General features: G+C 42.2%; 1 protein-coding gene across 1 annotated transcript in view; it reads right to left on the reverse strand.

Annotated features, from left to right (window-relative positions):
- Positions 1-21,755, reverse strand: part of umps (uridine monophosphate synthetase) — a 40,880-nt gene that overhangs the window by 7,310 nt on the left and 11,815 nt on the right. Inside the window, exons 3-5 of the mRNA XM_073047300.1 lie at positions 8,702-9,397; positions 5,351-5,526; positions 4,788-4,902 (exon numbers count right to left, since the gene is read on the reverse strand). Coding sequence (XP_072903401.1) covers positions 4,788-4,902; positions 5,351-5,526; positions 8,702-9,397 — 987 coding nt within the window. The remainder of the gene's footprint in view (positions 1-4,787; positions 4,903-5,350; positions 5,527-8,701; positions 9,398-21,755) is intronic.

Raw genomic sequence — 21,755 nt, forward strand, 5'->3', positions numbered from 1 at the left:
ATACTTAATGTTCCAAGGTGAAAAACTTAAGAGCTCCTTAAGCCTTCACATGGAAACTGTCATTTTAAAATATTGCTCTTTAAATATGCATGATCTAATATTCCTTGGGCACTGTTTCTAGTACTTGAACAAGCAGTTCTAAGATTAGGGAATAAAGGAAAAATTTTAAAGATCATTGATGCTTGAAAAAGTATAATTCTTATACAGAAGTTAACAACTAGTCATATAAATTAAGGAACATGGACGTACATGGAAGTGAGACTATTACTTGTGCAATGACTTGTGCAGGGTGGGAAGCGGCCTGGTCGAGGGAATTGCCTGGTGTGAAAAGTGCTAGTCTTTGGCTCGAGAGTCTTCGGCGAGGAGACTACTCCAGGCACAATTGCAGAGGGTGAAGACATGACCGCTAAGCTGATTCAGTGTGCTACGTGCATGATGTGGGAGGTCAGGGACACTGATGGTGCCCACGGCTGCTGCAGCTGTGGAAAGTGTGTCCAGCTTCTGAAGGAGCATGTTGCAGTACTGAAGAAAGAACTGGATGACCTCAGGTTTATCCACGAAAACGAGGGTTTTCTGGACAGGACCTACAATGAGGTTGTTACACCGAGGATACCGGAAGAGAGAAAGGGGGTGACGATGAGGAAGGAAAGGATGCTTGAAGTACAGGAGACCCCAGGGGATGTACCTCTCATAAACAGGTTCACCTTCTTGGAAGCTGTCAGGACAGAAGATACTGCCAGTCTGAGAGGCGGACAGGTCTGCGAGTCGAAAATTGGTGCAGAAGCAGAGCCGAGGAGTCAGACATCAGGAAGAGCCGTGGTAGTAGGGGACTCCATAGTGAGAGGTACGGAAAGGGGTTTCTGCAGCAACAGGTGAGATTTAAGGATGGTGTGTTGCCGCCCTGGTGCTAGGATCCAGGACATCACGGACCGACTGCAGGGAATCCTCAAGGGTGAAGGTGAACAGCCGGAAGTGGTAGTGCATGTCAGCACAAATGACATTGGGAAGAAGAGGAAGGGCATTCTGCAGCGGGACTTCAGAGAACTCGGAAGGCGGCTGAAAAGCAGGACTTCCAGGGTGGTCATCTCTGGTTTGCTTCCAGTTCCTCGTGCTGGAGAGGGCAGGAACAGGGAGATAATGGATCTGAATGTGTGGTTGAGGAACTGGTGCAGGAAGCAAGGATTTACATTCTTGGACCACTGGGATCTGTTTTGGGGTAGGGATGAATTGTACAAAAGGAACGGGTTGCACCTTAATAGGTGGGGGACCAGCATTCTGGCAGACAGGTTTGCCACCGCAACACGGATGTGTTTAAACTAAGCAGTGGGGGGGGGGGGGAGGGGATGAACTGGAAATATAAGGATGGAGTTAAAGGGAAAGTGAAAATAAGAAAAGTTAAAAAGGACAACAGAATCAATGGAGCAGAAAGCTCAAGAAGAGATCATACAGTATGGCCAAGTGAAATAGGAATTGATATGAAAGGAGAGGGGAGTACCGAATTAAAAGTATTATATATGAACGCAGGAAGTATAAGGAATAAAGTAGATGAGCTTGAGGCTCAGTTGGAAATTGGTAAGTACGATGTTGTGGGAATAACAGACATGGCTTCAAGCGGACAGAGCCTGGGAAATGAATATTCAAGGATATACATCTTATCGAAAGGACAGACTGACTGGCAGAGGGGGTGGGGTGGCTCTGTTGGTGAGGAATGATATTCAGTCCCTTGCGAGGGGGGGACATCGAATCTGGGGATGTAGAGTCAGTATGGATAGAACTGAGAAATTCTAAGGGTAGAAAGACCCTAATGGGAGTTATCTACAGGCCCTCAAACAGCAGTCTGGATGTAGGGTGCAAGTTGAATGAAGAGTTAAAATTGGCATGTCGCAAAGGTAATGATACAGTTGTCATGGGGGATTTCAACATGCAGGTAGACTGGGAGAATCAGAATGGTACTGGACCCCAAGAAAGGGAGTTTGTGGAGTGCCTCCGAGATGGATTCTTAGAACAGCTTGTACTGAAGCCTACTGAAGCAATTCTAGATTTAGTGTTGTGCAATGAACCGGATTTGATCAGGGACCTCGAGGTAAAGGAACCATTAGGAGGTAGTGACCATAATATGATATGTTTTAACCTACAATTTGAGAAGGAGAAGGGAAAATCAGATGTGTCAGTATTACAGTTGAACAAAGGGAACTAAGGAGCTATGAGGGAGGAGCTGGCCAAAGTTCAATGGAACAATACCCTAGCAGGGAAGACAGTGGAACAAAAATGGCAGGTAGTTCTGGGAATAATGCAGAAGGTGCAGGATCAGTTCATTCCAAAGAGGAAGGAAGATCCTAAGGGGAGTAAGGGGCGGCCGTGGCTGATGATAGAAGTAAAGGGCAGTATAAAAATAAAAGAGAAGTATAACATAGCAAAGATGAGCAGGAAACCAGAGGACTGGGAAGCTTTTAAAGAGCAACAGAAGATAACAAAAAAGGCAATACGCCAAGAAAAAATGAGGTATGAATGTAAACTAGCCAAGAATATAAAGGAGGATAGTAAAAGCTTCTTTAGGTATGTGAATAGCAAAAAAATAGTTAAGACCAAAATTGGGCCATTGAAGACAAAAACGGGTGAATTTATTATGGGGAACAAGGAAATGGCAGATGAGTTGAACAGGTACTTTGGATCTGTCTTCACTAAGGAAGACACAAGCATTCTCCCAGATGTAATAGTGGCCAAAGGAACTAGGGTAAAGGATGAACTGAAGGAAATTTATATTAGGCAAGAAACGGTGTTGGATAAGACTGTTGAGTCTGAAGGCTGATAAGTCCCCGGGACCCGATGGTCTGTATCCCAGGGTACTTAAAGAGGTGGGTCTAGAAATTGTGGACGCATTGGTAATCATTTTCCAATGTTCTATAGATTCAGGATCAGTTCCTGCTGATTGGAGGGTGGCTAATGTTGTCCCACTTTTCAAGAAAGGAGGGAGAGAGAAAACAGAGAATTATAGACCGGTTAGCCTGACGTCAGTGGTGGGAAAGATGCTGGAGTCAATTATAAAAGATGAAATTACAACACATTTGGATAGCAGTAGAAGGATCAGTCTGAGTCAGCATGGATTTATGAAGGGAAAATCATGCTTGACTAATCTTCTGGAGTTTTTTGAAGATGTAACTATGAAAATGGACAAGGGAGAGCCAGTGGATGTAGTGTACCTAGACTTCCAGAAACATGGTATTGGGGGCAGAGTACTGACATGGATTGAAAATTGGCTGGCTGACAGGAAACAAAGAGTAGTGACTAACGGGTCCCTTTCGGAATGGCAGGCTGTGACCAGTGGGGTACCGCAAGGTTCGGTGCTGGGACCGCAGCTGTTTACAATATACATTAATGATTTAGATGAAGGGATTAAAAGTAACATTAGCAAATTTGCTGATGACACAAAGCTGGGTGGCAGTGTGAAATGTCAGGAGGATGTTATGAGAATGCAGGGTGACTTGGACAGGTTGGGTGAGTGGGCAAATGTATGGCAGATGCAGTTTAATGTGGATAAATGTGAGGTTATCCACTTTGGTGGCAAGAACAGGAAGGCAGATTACTATCTAAATGGAGTCAAGTTAGGAAAAGGGGAAGCACAACGAGATCTAGGTGTTCTTGTACATCAGTCAATGAAAGCAAGCATACAGGTACAGCAGGCAGTGAAGAAAGCTAATAGCATGCTGGCTTTTATAACAAGAGGAATTGAGTATAGGAGTAAAGAGGTCCTTCTGCAGCTGTACAGGGCCCTGGTGAGACCACACCTGGAGTGTTGTGTGCAGTTTTGGTCTCCAAATTTGAGGAAGGCCATTCTTGCTATTGAGGGAGTGCAGCGTAGGTTCACAAGGTTAATTCCCAGAATGGCAGGACTGTCATATGTTGAAAGATTGGAGCGACTGGGCTTGTATACACTGGAATTTGGAAGGATGAGAGGGGATCTGATTGAAACATATAAGATTATTACGGGATTGGACACACTGGAGGCAAGAAGCATGTTTCCGCTGATGGGTGAGTCCAGAACTAGAGGCCACAGTTTAAGAATAAGGGGTAGGCCATTTAGAACAGAGATGCGGAAAAACTTTTTCACCCAGAGAGTGGTGGATATGTGGAATGCTCTGCCCTAGAAGGCAGTGGAGGCCAAGTCTCTGGATGCATTCAAGAGAGTTAGATAGAGCTCTTATAGATAGCGGGGTCAAGGGATATGGGAAGAGGGCAGGAACGGGGTACTGATTGTGTATGATCAGCCATGATCAGAGTGAATGGCGGTGCTGGCTAGAAGGGCCGAATGGCCTACTCCTGCACCTACTGTCTATTGTCTATTGACTGTTGAGTTGAAACAAGCAACTCATTATTGGGTCTGGCCAATGTTAACTGTACATTATTTTGTTGGGTTGACACTGATCAATCAGCATTTCAAATGTATTAAAACCCTTCTATCATAACAACTGTCAATTCTTTCACTGATAGGACTGGCCATTGTTCTGATTGCTATAATTGTTAAAAAAAACAGTAATCAATTCAAGGTTTAAGACTTCCTGCTTTCAATGTACAAGGATATTTTAAAATTTATATCTTTGCAATAATGAATTAAAGTTTAAAGAAACCCTTCTCACTCCAAATATCTTGCTATAAGCTGCACTTTCTTGCAATCTACATCATCTCACATACTCAAAACCGAAAATCCTTTTGAACAGTGTGTTGTCTATCGAATACCATTGCAATGCACTACACAGTCAAAAACCAAATGTCAGCAGTAGTAACTTTACCTCCAACCTGCATCTGGACTCCTGGAGTCATGTGTACAAATTCCAATCTGCTGCTGATGTTTGAGCTAGATATAAACCCAATTACAAAGTCAGCATGTTCTTCAGCCAGTTTTACCTATAGAAAACAAATGTTACAATTAGAAACTAGTGTTTATCTACTTTCACAACTTGGTATTCATTTGCAAAATAGCTAAATTAATACATCTATGATTGTAAAAATAGCAAAAACCAACTATAATAGATCAAATAATGAAAGTTCATCCAAATTTATCACTTCATAAACTGAAACTTTAGAAAAACATTGTAAACACAATGCTAGCCATGACTACAATTACAGTACATGCCCAATTTACTGTGACTGGGATTAATAGACTCTGAAATTACATAGAAAAAAAATCAAATTGATGAGTTTTGATGCCCTTGAGCAGGGAGTCATTATTAGCAACCATTTCTCTCAGTACAAATCAAGCCTGCAGGTATGTTGCAGAGTTTGTAAGCTTAACCTGTTGAATTCCCTCACTATGTTACCATTTTAGAGACTATAAATCAAACAATTTAATTACAGCTGCTGTGGTGTAGTTCCCTGTAGCTAGGGAACCCTCAGAGCTCATTTCTGCAATCAGCAAACAGCCTCGTTTCAGAGGCATGCCAACTTCTTTTAGTCCTTTTATTACTCCAGGGCCAGGAACCACATGAGCATTCACAAAGTCAGACCACTGAGCAATTTTGTATACTCCACCTGAGGGATAAAAAAGAAACAAATCAATAAAAGCATTTTTACACCGCAGAAATGTGAATAATTCCCAATGCTCATGTCCTGCTTGGTCGATGCTGATGTGTCATCACCACAAATCAAACTCTTTTGGCATTCTCAAGCAGCTACCAATTCTTGAAACCTCTTAGACAGGTAGATACAACACTTGTTTCAGCAAAATGTCATAATGCGAACACATACACTGCCTTCCAATCAAAATATTTAATGTTTCTTTTCTAAATATTGAAAATACTGGATTTGGGAGCAATTTTGCCCTGAAGCCTTTGGGCTCCTGGATGGGCTTTAATTGCCTCTTAAGTGACTCGCCACTTGCCCATCATAAGTCAGGCCGAATATTAAAAGGAAAGTTATACTAAACAAAGAAATACACATAGAGATCAGGGATTGATGCTTTCTCAGGCACTTCGAATAACGTGGACGTGGCCTTCCCCACACCACCCAACCCCGTATTGGACCACATGCTTGAGATCCTCTTGTGCATTCTCATCCAGTGCAACTATATCCCTTTCAAAGGGTAGTGACCCTAGGTGCAATCTAGGCACCATTTTATAAAATGGCCCAAGCCTATGAAGGTCAGCATGCTATATGCCTTCTTCACCATCTATTCTAACTATGTGGCTACTTCAGGGAACTTAAAACCCAGGTAGCCTCTGTTCATCACTACTACTTTGCACCCTACCATTTTACTGTACATGTCCTAGCCTCATCTGACTTCCCAAAATATACTACTTCACACTTGCCAGGATTAAAATCCTGCTGCCAACATTCTGCCTAACTTTCCAAGTATGCGTACACTCCTTTAACCTTGACAACCTTCCTTGAATGTTCATCAAATACCAATTAGTTACTAATACCTCCTACATTCACACGCGCTGTTAATCTATATATCACAAACAAAGTTCACAGCACTGATCAAAAACGCAACTTCTACCGCTGCCTTCTGCATCCAATCACCAATCAACTTTGGAAGCCATTAGACAGCTCATCTTAGAGCCCGCATGCTTTAATCTTCTTTGTTACTTCTTAGTCAGAGCTTAAGGGAAGCCTGATTCCAGTAAATCAATGTGATTCCTCACTAAAGCTCTCTACACGTTTGTTGTTGTGAGCGGCCTATGAAATATCAAGGCAAAGTATGGTGGCCTTGCAAAATTCATCACAATTGTCTGACAACTTTGTGATGGTACAATGGCCAGAGTAATGGATAACAAGAGTCTGCAGACTCATTCCCAGTCACTAAAGGTGTGAAACATGGCAGTGTGCTTACCCCCATTGTTTAGTAGAATGTTCTCTTTTCAATGCTATCTGATGTCTTCCTTGATAACAATGGAATCAACCTTAGATTAAGGACTAATGGTGCTCTTCTTTAACTCAAAACAAAAATCCAAGAAGCCACCTTAAGGGAGATCCTCTTTTTTTGTTGATTCAGCGCAAGCTCAGAAGGTGATATGCAGAAAAGCTAGGACAAATTTGTTAGTGCCTCTGGCATCTTTGGCCTCACAATTCGCAGCAGCTTGCACCAAATACTCGCCACACACAGACATTCTTGTGGAAGTATAGAGGCTTTCCATAGTGGATGAGTTCACATACCTTGACAACTCTGTCAAGGTCAGTCAACATTGATAATTAAGCCAACACAGGATAGCAAAAGCAAGCTCTGCTTTCTGAAGACTGAGTAAAATGTGGGAACAAAGTGAAACCTACCTAAAGACCAAGCTGAAGTTGTACTGTGCCGCTGTCATACTTTACTCTGCTTCCAAGACAGTGAATAACAGATATGTCAGACAGATTAGCCCTTTCCAGATGGCCAGTCTGTGCAGAATTCTTCATATCAAATGGCAAGTCAAGATTGCAGACATACAGACTACTACACATTGCTGGAAGAATTGTAGATTATGTGGACAGGATATAATAGAAGAATGTCTGATGACATTATGGAAAGCTAACTGCTGGCAAACAAAAGAAGTGGTGGACAGAAAAAAAGATTCAGAGACTTTCTTAAAAAAACCCTTGAGTTTCCAACATTGAAACACACCACTGGGGGCAAGCACTGTTTTGTCTCCCCATGTAAAAAGCAGTGTTCGCTCTCATGAGAAGGCTAGAATGGAGAAGCTAAGAAAAAACCTAGAAGATCGAGTTCATAGATAACAGCACCCCTACATCTTGCACCTGTGTGAAACCCCAGAACAATTAAATCTGCCATCTCTGTAAGCCTTGCAATACAATAGACTAGATATCATGATCTCAGAAAAAACTGATCAAATTAGTAAGGCAAGATTTCTCCTGCATAGAGCTACTTTTAACAATACCCGATCAGCCTCAACTTTTCCAAATGTACATCCCTCAGGATTTTCTCCAATTATTTGTCTACCTAAGCAAGGTTCACCAACTTTTAGTTATCTAGCTTATTCCTGTTGCCCTTCTTAAATAAAGGAATGGCATTAGCAATCCTCCGATATTCTGGCACCTCACTTGTGGCTAGCAAAGATGCAGAAATCATTGTCATCGATTTCATTAAGACCTAGGGACTTATTAACTCTCAAACTCTCTAATACCTTGTTAACACTGACCTGTTCCAGGTTACCTGAAAACACATACCAGAATTCAGTTTCTTTCATGCCCTTCTCGTTGCTGAATACAGATGAAGAGTATTCATTCAAGATATCGCCCACACTGCATTGCTCTAAATATAGATGACCACTTTGCCTCCAGTCTTTCCCTGGCAACTTTCTTGCTCCAAAAAGTTTACAGGATGGGATTCTCTTTAACCTTCTATGCTAGGGATATTTCGTGGTCAACCCCGGAGCCACCCAATCTCTAAAGTTCTCTCCTATACACTTTATATTCCTTAAGAATCCGTCAATCCCAGCCACCTACACCTGCGCCATGTTTTACTCTTCACCCCTCCCCCGCCAACCAAATTTTCAATATCCTTATCATCCAGGGTTCCCTAATTTTATCATCTCTGCCTTTCACTTTTTCTAGAACATGGGGAACATGCTCCCCCTGAACTCTTAGTTCTTTTTTGGCAGAATTCAAAAGGTAGCTTTGCCAAGTGAAGCAAAGTATTGGCAATGCATTGTACTTTTCAGTTGCTTCAGGGATTCATTTCACAGTACCCATTACGAACTTTTAATCTTACCTTCATACTGGTGCTTAACAGTGTTTCCAATATCTGCAAATTTTCGGTCTTCAAATATCAAAAATTCATGCATATTGGCAATGGCTCTGAGCTCTTTGAAGGCTTCTTCGTTAAAATCACTCAATACATCAACATGCGTTTTCAAGATGCAGATCTCAGTACCAACTGAATCAGCCAGCTGAAGTAACTCTTTGGAGTTTGTAACATCGGCAGCCAGACACAAATTTGTTTCTTTCTTTTCCATGATGTTAAAAAGTTGGGCTGTGATTGGATGAATCTCAGGAAGCTGAGCACGATCACCATAACTGATTGCTTTAAAGTGTGTTTTTACATTTGATGGGTTGTTGAGCTGGTTTGTTGAAACATTTACCATTTCTTTCACTGGTACATTAGAATTTGTTTTTATGAATGTTTTGACATTTTCTGCCATGCTAAAATCAATTTTGCCTTGTTTGTATAGAATCTCTAATAATCTGGATAAGGAACAGACAGAGTGTAAACGTATCCCTTCCTTTTCCAATTTGGCTCCTCCTCCTTGTTCTCGGTCCAACAACACCACTGCATCAGTGACTTTTAATCCTTCCTTACGAAGAACTTGTGCAGTCTCCAAGACACTAGAACCACTTGTCACAACATCCTCAACAATAAGACAGGTTTCTTCCGGGTTTAAAGTGCCTTCCACTATGCGCCTTGTACCTGCAATTACAGAAATTATAAAATATCTTATTAAAAATAGATTCTGATGAGGTAAAAAGATCTAAAATGGCCAGATTCTTCCAAAGAAATTAAAATACTAAAAATAATCACATATTCTGATGTAGCATTAGGTAGTATTGTTATAACTCCTTGACCCCAATTGTCAAAGTGTGGGATAAGGGATAATCTTGAGCCTAGGAGGACTTTGAGGAGCTATTATTCAATATTAATAGTTTTTTTTAAGATGTCTGATATTGAATTTTTAAAACAATACTGAATCAAATAATATAAATATTAATTAGTTTAATCTAAAAGCATCCATAAATAAAAAACCTAATTAGGCAATATAGTTAAAAAGTAATACCTTCCCCTTTACACAGACCCAGTGAAATCAATGGGGTTTCAAGTCATAAATTAGGTTGGACAGAGTTTAATGAAGATTTCCCTGCATAATGTGCGGGGAACACACACAAAATTCTGGAGGAACTCAGCAGGCCAGGTAGTATCTTTGGAAAGGAGTAAACAGTTGAGGTTTCAGGCACAGATTCTTCTGTGTTCCTCCAGAATTCTGTGCGTGTTGCCTTGGATTTCCAGCATTCACAGATTTTCCTGTGTTTGTGATGTGGGTGGAGTCCACCAAACATAGGCTCTGCTGTTACTGAATGGTTCAGGTATCCCAATATATGAAGTGCTAGAAATTCCAAATCTGAACGCAGACATTAAGTATCAGGATTTAATGGAGTTTTCCTCAGAAAGAGCTGCTACAGCAGCCAGAAGATTCTACACCAAAAGGAACATTTTTACAAGAAATATTAATAGGAAATGGAAAGGTGCAATATAACACTGCTTCGAGTGGTAAAAGATCTTCACATTAAATTACCTGTTACTCATTTCAATTCTCTTCCTACTCTGACCTCCACCCACCTTTGACCTCTTGCATGCTTCCAAGAAAGCCCAACATCATTCAAGAAACAGCATCTTCTGACTCAACACTCTTTTTATTCAACTTTCTCTAACTCTATCTCAACTAACCAGGCATTCCTTTTATTTCAGAAACTAAGCAGCTACAGTATTTTGTATTTCAGTTTTGGCACTGTATTTTTGTTCATCTATTTACTTACATCCTGTTATTTTAACTGGTCTTTGCCACCGTCAATCATGTAGTCAACATTCACTGCCCTACCATAAATGACTTTCATCACCACCTCATAAAATATGACCCACCCCTGCAGAATACCAGACTGATTATCTTAATCAGGCAAAACTTTTCCAAATGTGCATAAAACCTACCCCCAGGAATCCCTTCCAACAGCCTCTTCACCATTGATGCGAGGCTCACCAGTTCATAACTTCCAGTATCTTCCCTATTGTTTCTTCAAACAAGAAATAACAGTGCCCACTCTCCATTCTGCCCAGACCTTGCCAAAGCCCCAGCAATTTCCCCCCCTTGCATAGTTGTTGATCTGAGACATTTTTATCAAGCCCTAGGGACGAGATGGTGCTGATGAAGCCCAGTAACTACTTTACAGAGGTAAGTAAAGAATACAATTAAATACTTGATTAGTAACATTTTTTCTCTGGTAAAATCTATGGTAAACAATCACCGCAGACGATAAAGAGGAGACTTTGATAAGAGATCTTGAAGTAAAGGAGCCATTATGATTTGATAAGAGATCTTGAAGTAAAGGAGCCATCAGGATTTGATAAGAGATCTTGAAGTAAAGGAGCCACTAGGAGGTAGTGACCATAATATGATGTTTTTATCTGCAATTTGAGAAGGACAAGGGCAGATCGGAGGTGTCAGTGTTGCAGTTGAACAAAGGAGACTATGCAGCCATGAGGGAGGAGCTGGCCAAACTTAACTGGACAGATATCCTAGCAGAAAAGACAGTGGAACAGCAATGGCAGGTATTCTTGGGAATAATGCACGTTGCAAAATCAGTTCATCCCCCGGAGAAGGAAGGATTCAAAGGGGGGGAAGGGGCCACAGTGGTTGACAAAGGAAGTCAGAGATTGCATAGCATTAAAAAAAAAGGAAGTATGACGGAAGTATGACAGAGCTAAGGTGAGTGGGAAGACAGATGATTGGGAAATTTTTAAGGAACAACAGAACTGAACTAAAAAGGCAATACGGGGAGAAAAAATGAGGTATGAACACAAGCTAGCCAGGAATATAAAGGAGGATTGCAAAAGCTTTTTTAGGTATGTGAAGAGAAAGAAGATAGTTAAGAACAATGTTGGGCCCTTGAAGAATGAATTGGGTGAAATTGTTATGGGAAACAGAGAAATGGAAGAAGAATTTAATAAGTACTTTAGATCTGTCTTCACTAGGGAAGACACAAGCAATCTCCCAGATGTATGGATGGGCCAAGGACATAGGGTAACAGAGGAAATGAAACAGATTGACATTAGGAAGGAAACTGTGATGAGAAGACTGATGGGACTGAAGGCTGACAAATCCCCAGGTCCAGATGGTCTGCATCCTAGGTTACTAAAGGAGGTGGCCCTGGAAATTGCGGATGCATTGGTAATCATTTTCCAATGTTCCTTAGATTCAGGATCAGTTCCTGAGGACTGGAGAATGGCTAATGTTATCCCACTTTTTAAGAAAGGAGGGAGGGAGAAAACAGAGAACTATCGTCCTGTCTGCCTAACATCAGTAGTGGGGAAGATGCTAGAGTTCATTATTAAAGATGAAACAGTGGCATATCTAGCTAGCAGTGATAGGATTGGGCCGAGCCAGCATGGATTTACCAAGGGCAAATCATGCTTGACTAATCTATTGGAGTTTTTCGAGGATGTAACCAGGAAGTTAGACAAGGGAGATCCAGTGGATGTAGTGTACCTTGATTTTCAGAAGGCATTTGATAAGGTCCCACATAGGAGATTGGTGGGTAAAATCAGAGCTCTTGTCATTGGGGGGGGGGGGAAGATATTGACATGGATAGAAAACTGGTTGGCAGATAGAAAGCAAAGGGTAACAGTGAATGGGTGTTTCTCGGAATGGCAGGTGGTGACTAGTGAGTGGGGTGCCTCAGGGATCGGTATTGGGACCACAGCTGTTTACGATTTACATCAACGATTTAGATGAGGGCATTGAGAATAACATCAGCAAGTTTGCTGATGATACTAAGCTGGGTGGCAGTGTGACATGTGATGAGGATGTTAGGAGAATTCAGCGTGACTTGGATAGGCTGAGTGAGTGGGCAGATACTTGGCAGATGACGTTTAATGTGAATAAGTGTGAGGTTATCCACTTTGGGAGTAAGAACAGGAAGGCAGATTATTATCTGAACGGTGTAGAGTTAGGTAAGGGAGAAATACAAAGAGATCTAGGAGTCCTTGTTCATCAGTCACTGAAGGTGAATGAGCAAGTGCAGCAGGCAGTGAAGAAGGCTAATGGAATGTTGGCCTTTATTACAAAGGGAATTGAGTACAAGAGCAAGGAAATCCTCTTGCATTTGTACAGGGCCCTGGTGAGACCACACCTGAAGTATTGTGTACAGTTTTGGTCTCCAGGGTTAAGGAAGGACATCCTGGCTGTAGAGCAAGTGCAGCGTAGATTCACAAGGTTAATTCCTGGGATGTCCGGACTGTCTTACGCAGAGAGGTTAGAGACTGGGCTTGTATACGCTGGAATTAAGGAGATTGAGAGGGGATCTGATTGAAACATATAAGATTGTTAAGGGATTGGACAAGATAGAGGCAGGAAATATGTTCCAGATGCTGGGAGAGTCCAGTACCAGAGGGCATGGTTTGAGAATAAGGGGTAGGTCATTTAGGACAGAGTTAAGGAAAAACTTCTTCTCCCAGAGAGTTGTGGGGGTCTGGAATGCACTGCCTCGGAAGGCAGTGGAGGCCAATTCTCTGGATGCTTTCAAGAAGGAGCTAGATAGGTATCTTATGGATAGGGCAATCAAGGGATATGGGAACAAGGCAGGAACCGGGTATTGATAGTAGATGATCAGCCATGATCTCAGAATGGTGGTGCAGGCTCAAAGGGCCAAATGGTCTACTTCTGCACCTATTGTCTATTGAGACTGAAGGTGAGGCAAAGTTGAGGTAGATGCAAGGTGAATGGAGGTCCATCCACCTAATCTGAGGTTTGACTGATCTAAGCGCCAGGCTGAATGAGAAAGGTCGGTAAGGTCCAAAATGTAGGATCCAGGCCCAGAATGCATTGAAGCAACAGGGTGCGGGTCCTAGAGTGAGGAACAACCAAATGTTTAGATGATTTTAACGCTGGGCCTGAAGGATTGAAAAGGAAGAGTGTTGGGAACAGAGGTAATGGTTGGACTGGTTCTGCTCGCTGCACCGAACTGAGGCTGAAGCCTGCTCTAGTTTTGTGTCTATGGGCTTTGTGTTGTTTAAATGGCTCTGCGCAGAACTAAGGCTACAGCTGTGGTCTGTTCTGGGCTTTGCATCTGTGGATTCATTTTCATTCCGAATGTTATTTGCATACTTTCATTGTTTGCACAATTTGTTTTTCCTCTCTACACATTAGCTGTGTGAGTCTTTTTTAAAAATGTGGTCTTTTGGGTTTTTTTGTTCTGCAGCTGCCTGCAAGGAGACGAATCTCAAAAGATGTATAATGTATACATACCTTGATAATAAATGTACTTTGAATAGCCATCTGAACGCTCCTTGAGAGAAACCGCTCTTCTTGATTTCAGATTCCTACATTAGCATCTCTTTTATCAAGTCAAGTCGCTTTTTATTGCCATTTCAACTATAAACTGCTGGTACAGTACACAGTAAAAAAAGAAACAACATTCCTCCAGGACCAAGGTGCAACATGAAACGACACAAAACTACACTAGACTATGTGAGACAACTCAAGGCTACACTAGACTAAATAAAACACAAAAACTACACCAGACAAGAGACCTACACAGGACTACGTAAAGTGCACAAAACAGTGCAGGGCAGTACAATAATTAATAAACAAGACAATAGGCACAGTAGAGGACAAATTTCAATATAATAATAAATGATGTAGATGTCAGTCCAGGCTCTGGGTATTGATGAGTTTGATAGCTTGGGGGAAGAAACTGTTACATAATCTGGTCGTGAGAGCCCGAATGCTTCGGTGCCTTTTCACAGATGGCAGGAGGGAGAAGAGTTTATGAGGGGTGCGTGGGGTCCTTCACAACGCTGTTAGCTTTGCGGGTGCAGCATGCGGTGTAAATGTCTGTAATGGCGGGAAGAGAGACCCCAATGATCTTCTCAGCTGACCTCACTATCTGCTGCAGAGTCTCACGATCCGAGACAGTGCAATTCCCGAACCAGGCAGTGATGCAACTGCTCAGGATGCTCTCAATACATCCTCTGTAGAATGTGGTGAGAATGGGGGGGGGGGGGGGGGGGGGAGGTGAGAGATGGACTTCCCTCAGCCTTCGCAGAAAGTAGAGACGCTGCTGGGCTTTCTTGGCTATGGAGCTGGTGTTGAGGGACCAGGTGAGATTCTCCACCAGGTGAACACCAAGAAATTTGGTGCTCTTAACGATCTCAACAGAGGAGCCGTCAATGGTCAGTGCAGTGGGGTCACTCTGTGCCCTCCTGAAATCAACAGCCATTTCTTTTGTTTTGTTCACATTCAGAGACAGGTTGTTGGCTCTGCACCAGTCCGTTAGCCACTGCACCTCCTCTCTGTATGCTGACTCATCCTCCTTGTTGGTGAGACCCACCATGGTCATGACGGCAAACGATGATGTGGTTCGAGCTGTGTATTGCTGCACGGTCGTTGGTCAGCAGAGTGAACAGCAGTGGATTGAGCACGCAGTCCTGGGGAGCCCCCGTTCTCAGTGTGATGGTGTTGGAGATGCTGCTCTCGACCCAGACTGACTGAGGTCACCCAGTCAGGAAGTCTAGGATCCAGTTGGAGAGAGAGGTGTTCAGGCCCAGCAGTTTCAGTTTTCCAATCAGGTGCTGAGGAATGATTGTGTTGAATGCTGAACTGAAGTCTATGAACTGCATTCGAACGTAAGTCTTTTTTGTCCAGATGGAGGGTGGTGGCAATGGCGTCATCTGTTGAGCAGTTGGGACGATACGCGAACTGCAGGGGGTCCACTGAAGGGGGGTAGCAGAGTCTCGATGTGCCTTGTGACAAGCCTCTCGAAACACTTCATGATGATGGATGTGAGTGCAACTGGACGGTAATTGTTGAGGCAGGACACTGAAGACTTCTTCAGCACAGGGATGATGGTGGTGGCCTTGAAGCACGTTGGAATGAAGGTGCTGTTCAGGGAGATGTTGAAGATGTCAGTGAGAACATCTGCCAGCTGGTCTGCACGCCCTCTGAGCACTCTGCCAGGAACATTGTCTGGTCCAGCAGCCTTCCATGGGTTGACCCTGCATAGAGTTTTTCTCACATCGGCCATGTTAAGACCTATGTCCTATTCCTCAGTGAATACTAAAGTAAACTGCTTCTTTGGTATCCTGTCCACATCCTGACTCCGAGCATAAATTTCCTCCTTTATCCTTTAGTGCTCCTGCCCTCTCCCTAGTCATCCGCTTGTTTTTCATGCAAATCTAAAATGCCTTTGGATTTTCTTTAGTCCAACCTGCCAAGGACATTTAAGAGTCAGTGTCACTACAGCACAAAAACAGGCCCTTTTGTCTATTAGTCCATGGCGAACCATTAATCTGCACTAGGAACATAGTTCTCCATACCCCTGCCATCTATGTACCTATCCAAATATCTCTTAAATGTCATAATTCACCCTGCATCCACTTGAGCTGGCAGCTCGCTCCACACTCTCACCACACTGAGTGAAGAAGTTCCCCCTCATGTTCCCCTTAAACATTTCTACTTTAACACATTATCTCAACTTCTAGTTCACCAACATAATTGGAAAAAGCCTACACCCCTCATAATTCTGTGTATATAAAATCTCATCTTAATTTTCTATGTTCTATTCCTTAAAGTCCTGATCTATTTAACATTTCCCTATCACTCAGTTCAAGTCCCAGCAACATCCTTGTAAATTTCCACTGCTCTCTTTCAATGTCACTTACATCTTTCCTGTAAGCAGGTGACCAAAACTGGACACAATGCTACAAATTAGGCCTCACCAATGAAGTGAGAGCAACCTGTTTTCGCTAATCAAAGAGGATTTTCGCTTTTATGAAAAAAAGACCCCTGCTTTATACGTGTGTTTACCCCAAGAAAGACTACCACGACCGTGAAGCCTTGTGCGGACAGTTGTGTGCGCATGTGTGTACGTGCCCATTCCCCCCCCCCCATCGATTTTCGCTCGCTGTCTTCCCAATTCTGTTAAGTGAAACTACACCTTACATACAATATTTCTACTTTATTTAGACTGCATATTTATCATATCATTGCTGCTTCTACTATATGTTTGTGTTAGTATAGGTTTTATGTGCTATTTGGTATGATTTGGTAGGTTATTTTTTTGGGTCTGGGAACGCACAAAAATTTTTCCCATATAAATTAATGGTAATTGCTTCTTTGCTTTACGACATTTTGACTTACAAACGGTTTCATAGGAATGCTCTACCTTCGGATAGCAGGGAAAACTTGTACCAATGCCCTTGAACAGAAACTCCTACAAAAAGTAGTGGATATGGCCCTGTCCATCATACAAACCCCATTTCCAGAAAAGTTGGGATATTTTCCCAAAATGCAATATAAACAAAAATCTGTGATATGTTAATTCACGTGAACCTTTACTTAACTGACAAAAGTACAAAGAAAAGATTTTCAATAGTTTTACTGACCAACTTACCGTAGATTCCGGATTTTAAGCCGCTACTTTTTCCCCACATTTTGAACAGCTTTGAACACTGCGGCCTTTAATACGGTGCGGCTAATACATGATTTTTTTCATGCCGCCAAAAACATTTTGCCTCGTAACAGTAGACCAATAAAATTGATGAGTAGTTCACAGAGGTCCAATGAAATTGTACGATAAATCAAGCGCACTTTCACAATTAAATTATTGTAAATCAGTCATTTGTACTCACCCTCATCAACATGGAAAACACTCGAAGAAAAGCATTGTGCTGCCTTTATGGCAGTTATTTAGTTTATAATATTTTCGCTTAGTAATTCATTTTCTAGTTAAAGTTAGAAGTGTTTTAACTATATTTGTTTTCTGTACTACATCGCGTGATGCTATGAAGTCACACCCGGTTTCGCCGCGTCTTGTGGGAAAAATGCCGTTTGCGATAAACGGGACAGCGGGGGCGAGCGGCGGAGCGAAAACGCTGCTTTTAAGTTAAAGGCGATCAATAACTTTTCCTGGTAGGCTGCAGTATATATATTTTTTACCAGTCGTTAGGAGATATTGGAATGTTGTTCAGTAAAAAAGTATACGCAACGTATATTTAAAAGTAGCCGCGTTACAGGCACGGTTCGAAAAAAAGCATTTGCAATATGTATTTGTTTATGTTACCATATGGATTTAATTAAAAGTTAAAAAATCCTCACGTGTAATATCTTTCTGTGTAAATATCTCATATTACAACGTGGGACACCTGCGGCCGAAAATCCGGTGCGGCCTAAAATCCGGTGCAGCCTGTACAAGTAAAAAATTGATTTTCTTTCTAAAATTAGAGCCAGCGGCTTTTAATCAGGTGCGCTCTGTAGTCCGGAATCTACGGTAATTGTATTTTGTAAATATACACAAATTTAGAATTTGATGGCTGCAACACACTCAACAAAAGTTGGGACAGAAGCATATTTACCATTGTGTTACATCACCTTTCCTTTTAATAACACTTTTTAATCGTTTTGGAACTGAGGATACTAATTGTAGTAGATTTGCAATTGGAAATTTTGTCCATTCTTGCTTGATATAAGACTTCAGCTGCTCAACAGTCCGTGATCTCCGTTGTCTGATTCTCCTCTTCATGATGCATCAGACATTTTCAATAGAGATAGATCTGGACTGGCAGCAGGCCAGTCAAGCACACGCACTCTGTGTCTACAAAGCCACGCTGTTGTAGCTCGTGCAGAATGTGGTCTGGCATTGTCCTGCTGAAATAAGCATGGACGTCCCGGGAAGAGACGTCACCTTGATGGCAACATATGTCTCTCTAAAATCCTAATATTTTCCTCAGAGTCAATGGTACCTTCACATACATGCAACTCACCCATGCTGTGGGCACTGATGCACCCCCAAACCAGCACAGATGCTGGCTTTTGCACCTTTCGCTGATAACAATCAGGATGATCGTTTTCATCTTTGGCACGGAGAACTCGACGCCCGTTTTTTCCGAAAACTAGCTGACATGTGGACTCACCTGACCACAGCACACGGTTCCACAGTCTTTCGGTCCATCTGAGATGAGCTCGGGCCCAGAGAACTCGCCGGCGTTTCTGCATAGAGTTGATGCATGGCTTCCTCCTTGCATAATACAGTTTCAAGTTGCATCTCTGGATGCAGCGATGGTCTGTGTTAAGTGACAATGGTTTTCCGAAGTACTCCTGAGCCCAGGTGGCTATAATTGTCACAGTAGCATGACGGTTTTTTTTAGGCAGTGCCGCCTGAGGGCTCGAAGATCACGCGCATTCAACAGTGGTTTCCAACCTTGCCCTTTACGCACTGAGATGTCTCTGAATCTTTTCACATTATATACTGTAGATGTTGAAAGACCTAAATTCTCTGCAATCTTGCGTTGGGAAATGTTCCTTTTGAACTGACTAACAATTCTCTCACGAATTTTGGCACAAAGGGGTGAGCCACAACCCATCCTTGCTTGCAAAGACTGAGCCTTTGATGGATGCTACTTTTATACCCAGTCATGATACCTCACCTGCTACCAATTAGCCTGCTTAATGTGGAGTCTTCCAAACCGGTGTTACTTGAATATTCTGTGCACTTTTCAATCTTATTTTAACTCTGTCCCAACTTTTGTTGAGTGTGTTGCAGCCATCAAATTCTAAATTTGTGTATATTTACAAAATACAATTAAGTTGGTCAGTAAAACTATTGAAAATCTTTTCTTTGTACTTTTGTCAGTTAAATAAATTGAATTAACTTATCACAGATTTTTGTTTTATTGCATTTTGGGAAAATATCCCAACTTTTCTGGAAATGGGGTTTGTAGATAAAGCCCCTCTTCCATTGAACACGAAGTGCTTTTGCAAGTAGTATCCAGCATCAGGGACTCCCATCACTCAGTCATACTCTCCTCTCACTGCTGCCATCAGGAAGGTGATTCAGGAGTCTCTGGACTCCCACCACAAGGTTCAGGAAGCTATTGCCCCTCAACCATCAGGCTCTTGATCCAGAGTGTATCACTTCACTTGCCCCATCACTGAACTGTTCCCACAACCTATGGGCTCTGCTTCAAGTTCATGCTTGTGATATTTTTGCCTAGTTATTTATTTATTTTGGTTTCTAAGTTTGTCAAGCCAAGGACCAGTAGTGGGGACAAGTCCCCACTACCTAAAAGTGCTCCTCACGGCATGCGCTTCAAATAGCCTCTGACAACCAAGTCCAACTCCTGGCCTTCTCACGTGGCTTAGCCTCTAAGCCCGGCAGAACTGTTTCTACTGACAGGAGAAGGGGCAAAGGTGGGTCCTGGTGCCTTAAAACCAGTGCTTCAGGTAGATGGGGCTCGTCAGCCTGGGAAGGCAGTCCATCTAAGAGAGGGAAAACTCTGATTTCAAACCTCCACTGCCTTGCGGCCATACCCGCTCATGGGAAAGGCTTCAGGAGTAAACCCCGAGGACAAATCCGGAGCTTGAGTCCCTAAGCCATTGTCTTCAATCTCGTTCTGGCAACTTTGTGACGACACTGGTGCCAAGCTGTATCAGCCCTTGCCCTTCCCTTGGACAACATTGGGGGCATGGAGAGGGGAGACTTGCTGCTTGGGCAACTGCCGGTCTTCCATACAACTTTGTCCAGGCCTGCGCCCTGGAGAGGACACTCCAGCGTTGCCTCACCATGACGGCACAACACGGAAAGCAGCAGTCTACCAGTTATAATCCTGCGCTTGATTGTCATAGAGCAAGGTATCAGGAATGCTGCTCTATCAACACAGACTGAAGCAAGACTTTCCAGGTGCAGATCCATGGTCTCGCGAGACTAACGGATGCCACAGATCTCTATTTATTTTATTCTCTTTTGTTTTTACAGTCTATTGTCTTTTGCACACTGGTTGTCTGTCAGTGCCGTTGGGTGTGATCTTTTATTGATCCAACAGAGCTTATTGAATTTACTATGTATGCCCGCAAGAAAACGAACCTCAGGGTTGTATATGCTGACATGCGTTTATTTTGGCAACAAATTTACTTCGAACTTTGACTCTAAAAAAAATTGCTCTTTGCCAAGTGCCTAATGATGTGCAACACAATGCCTCTTTGGGACTATATCACACAAAGTGTGCTGACTGCCCTTGCTCGCTTATTTAAAATTTTCTCTCCCTCCAAGCAATCCGGTGTCCCCTTGCGACTGTGATGTGCAAAATGGTCTGAATTTTGTGCTTTTCATGCCCCTTTTGGCACTCCTAATCCCCTGCTTGAGTCCTTTACATGCTTTCATTTCTTTACTGATCTGACTATGCTAAAGGCCAAACTCAAACATTTTTTGTTCCTGTATTTCACAAATTCTAACAAATAAATTTGAATAAGTGAAAGATTTACAATTTCATTCTCTAGTTTAAGTAATTTGATTGTAGATATTTGACCACCCCTGATAGAATAAGCAAGAAATTGTGATCACTCACTTCAAAAAGGCAAATTGCGTCACACTAATCTCACCGACTTGTTGGTACATCAATACTGGAGGGATTACAAATTGTGTAGATTTTCAAAAGACCTTTGCCAAAGTACCTCAAATTTACAACATTCAATGGTAGGACTATCACTGTTTAAAATTTAGATTTTGGAATCAAAAGCAATTTCTAAATTTGCAGATGCAGCCACAATGGTGGGATATTCAATCAGTGAGTAGGATGTCAATTAGTCACTGAAGAATAACCAGCAGAATGGGCAAATAGTTGGTGAATGAAGTTGTAAAATGCAAGGCAGTACATTTTGGTAAGAAATAAAGAGATTACTTATTACAAGATGCAAATCCACGTGGGATAGAGAAGTAAGTTAACACACAAATTAGCTAAGTCAACTGAAGCAAACCACATGCTAGGATTTATGTCCAGGAAGGAAAATCGCATCAAATCTACACATCTTAAGTTAACAGCACTCCATATGTTCTGGTTACTCTGTCTATAAAGACACTGGAGAGTGTTATAACAGAAATAAGTGGATGCACATTTTAGGAAAGGATGTGCAGGCTATCTTTTTCCAGAAAATAAAAAGATTGAGCGGTGAACTAATAAAGGTCATTAAATTACAAATAATATTGTACAGCGGCTGCAAAGAAAATGT

This window comes from Hemitrygon akajei, chromosome 5 (genome assembly GCF_048418815.1).
Source record: "Hemitrygon akajei chromosome 5, sHemAka1.3, whole genome shotgun sequence".
NCBI classification, from domain to species: Eukaryota; Metazoa; Chordata; class Chondrichthyes; order Myliobatiformes; family Dasyatidae; genus Hemitrygon; species Hemitrygon akajei.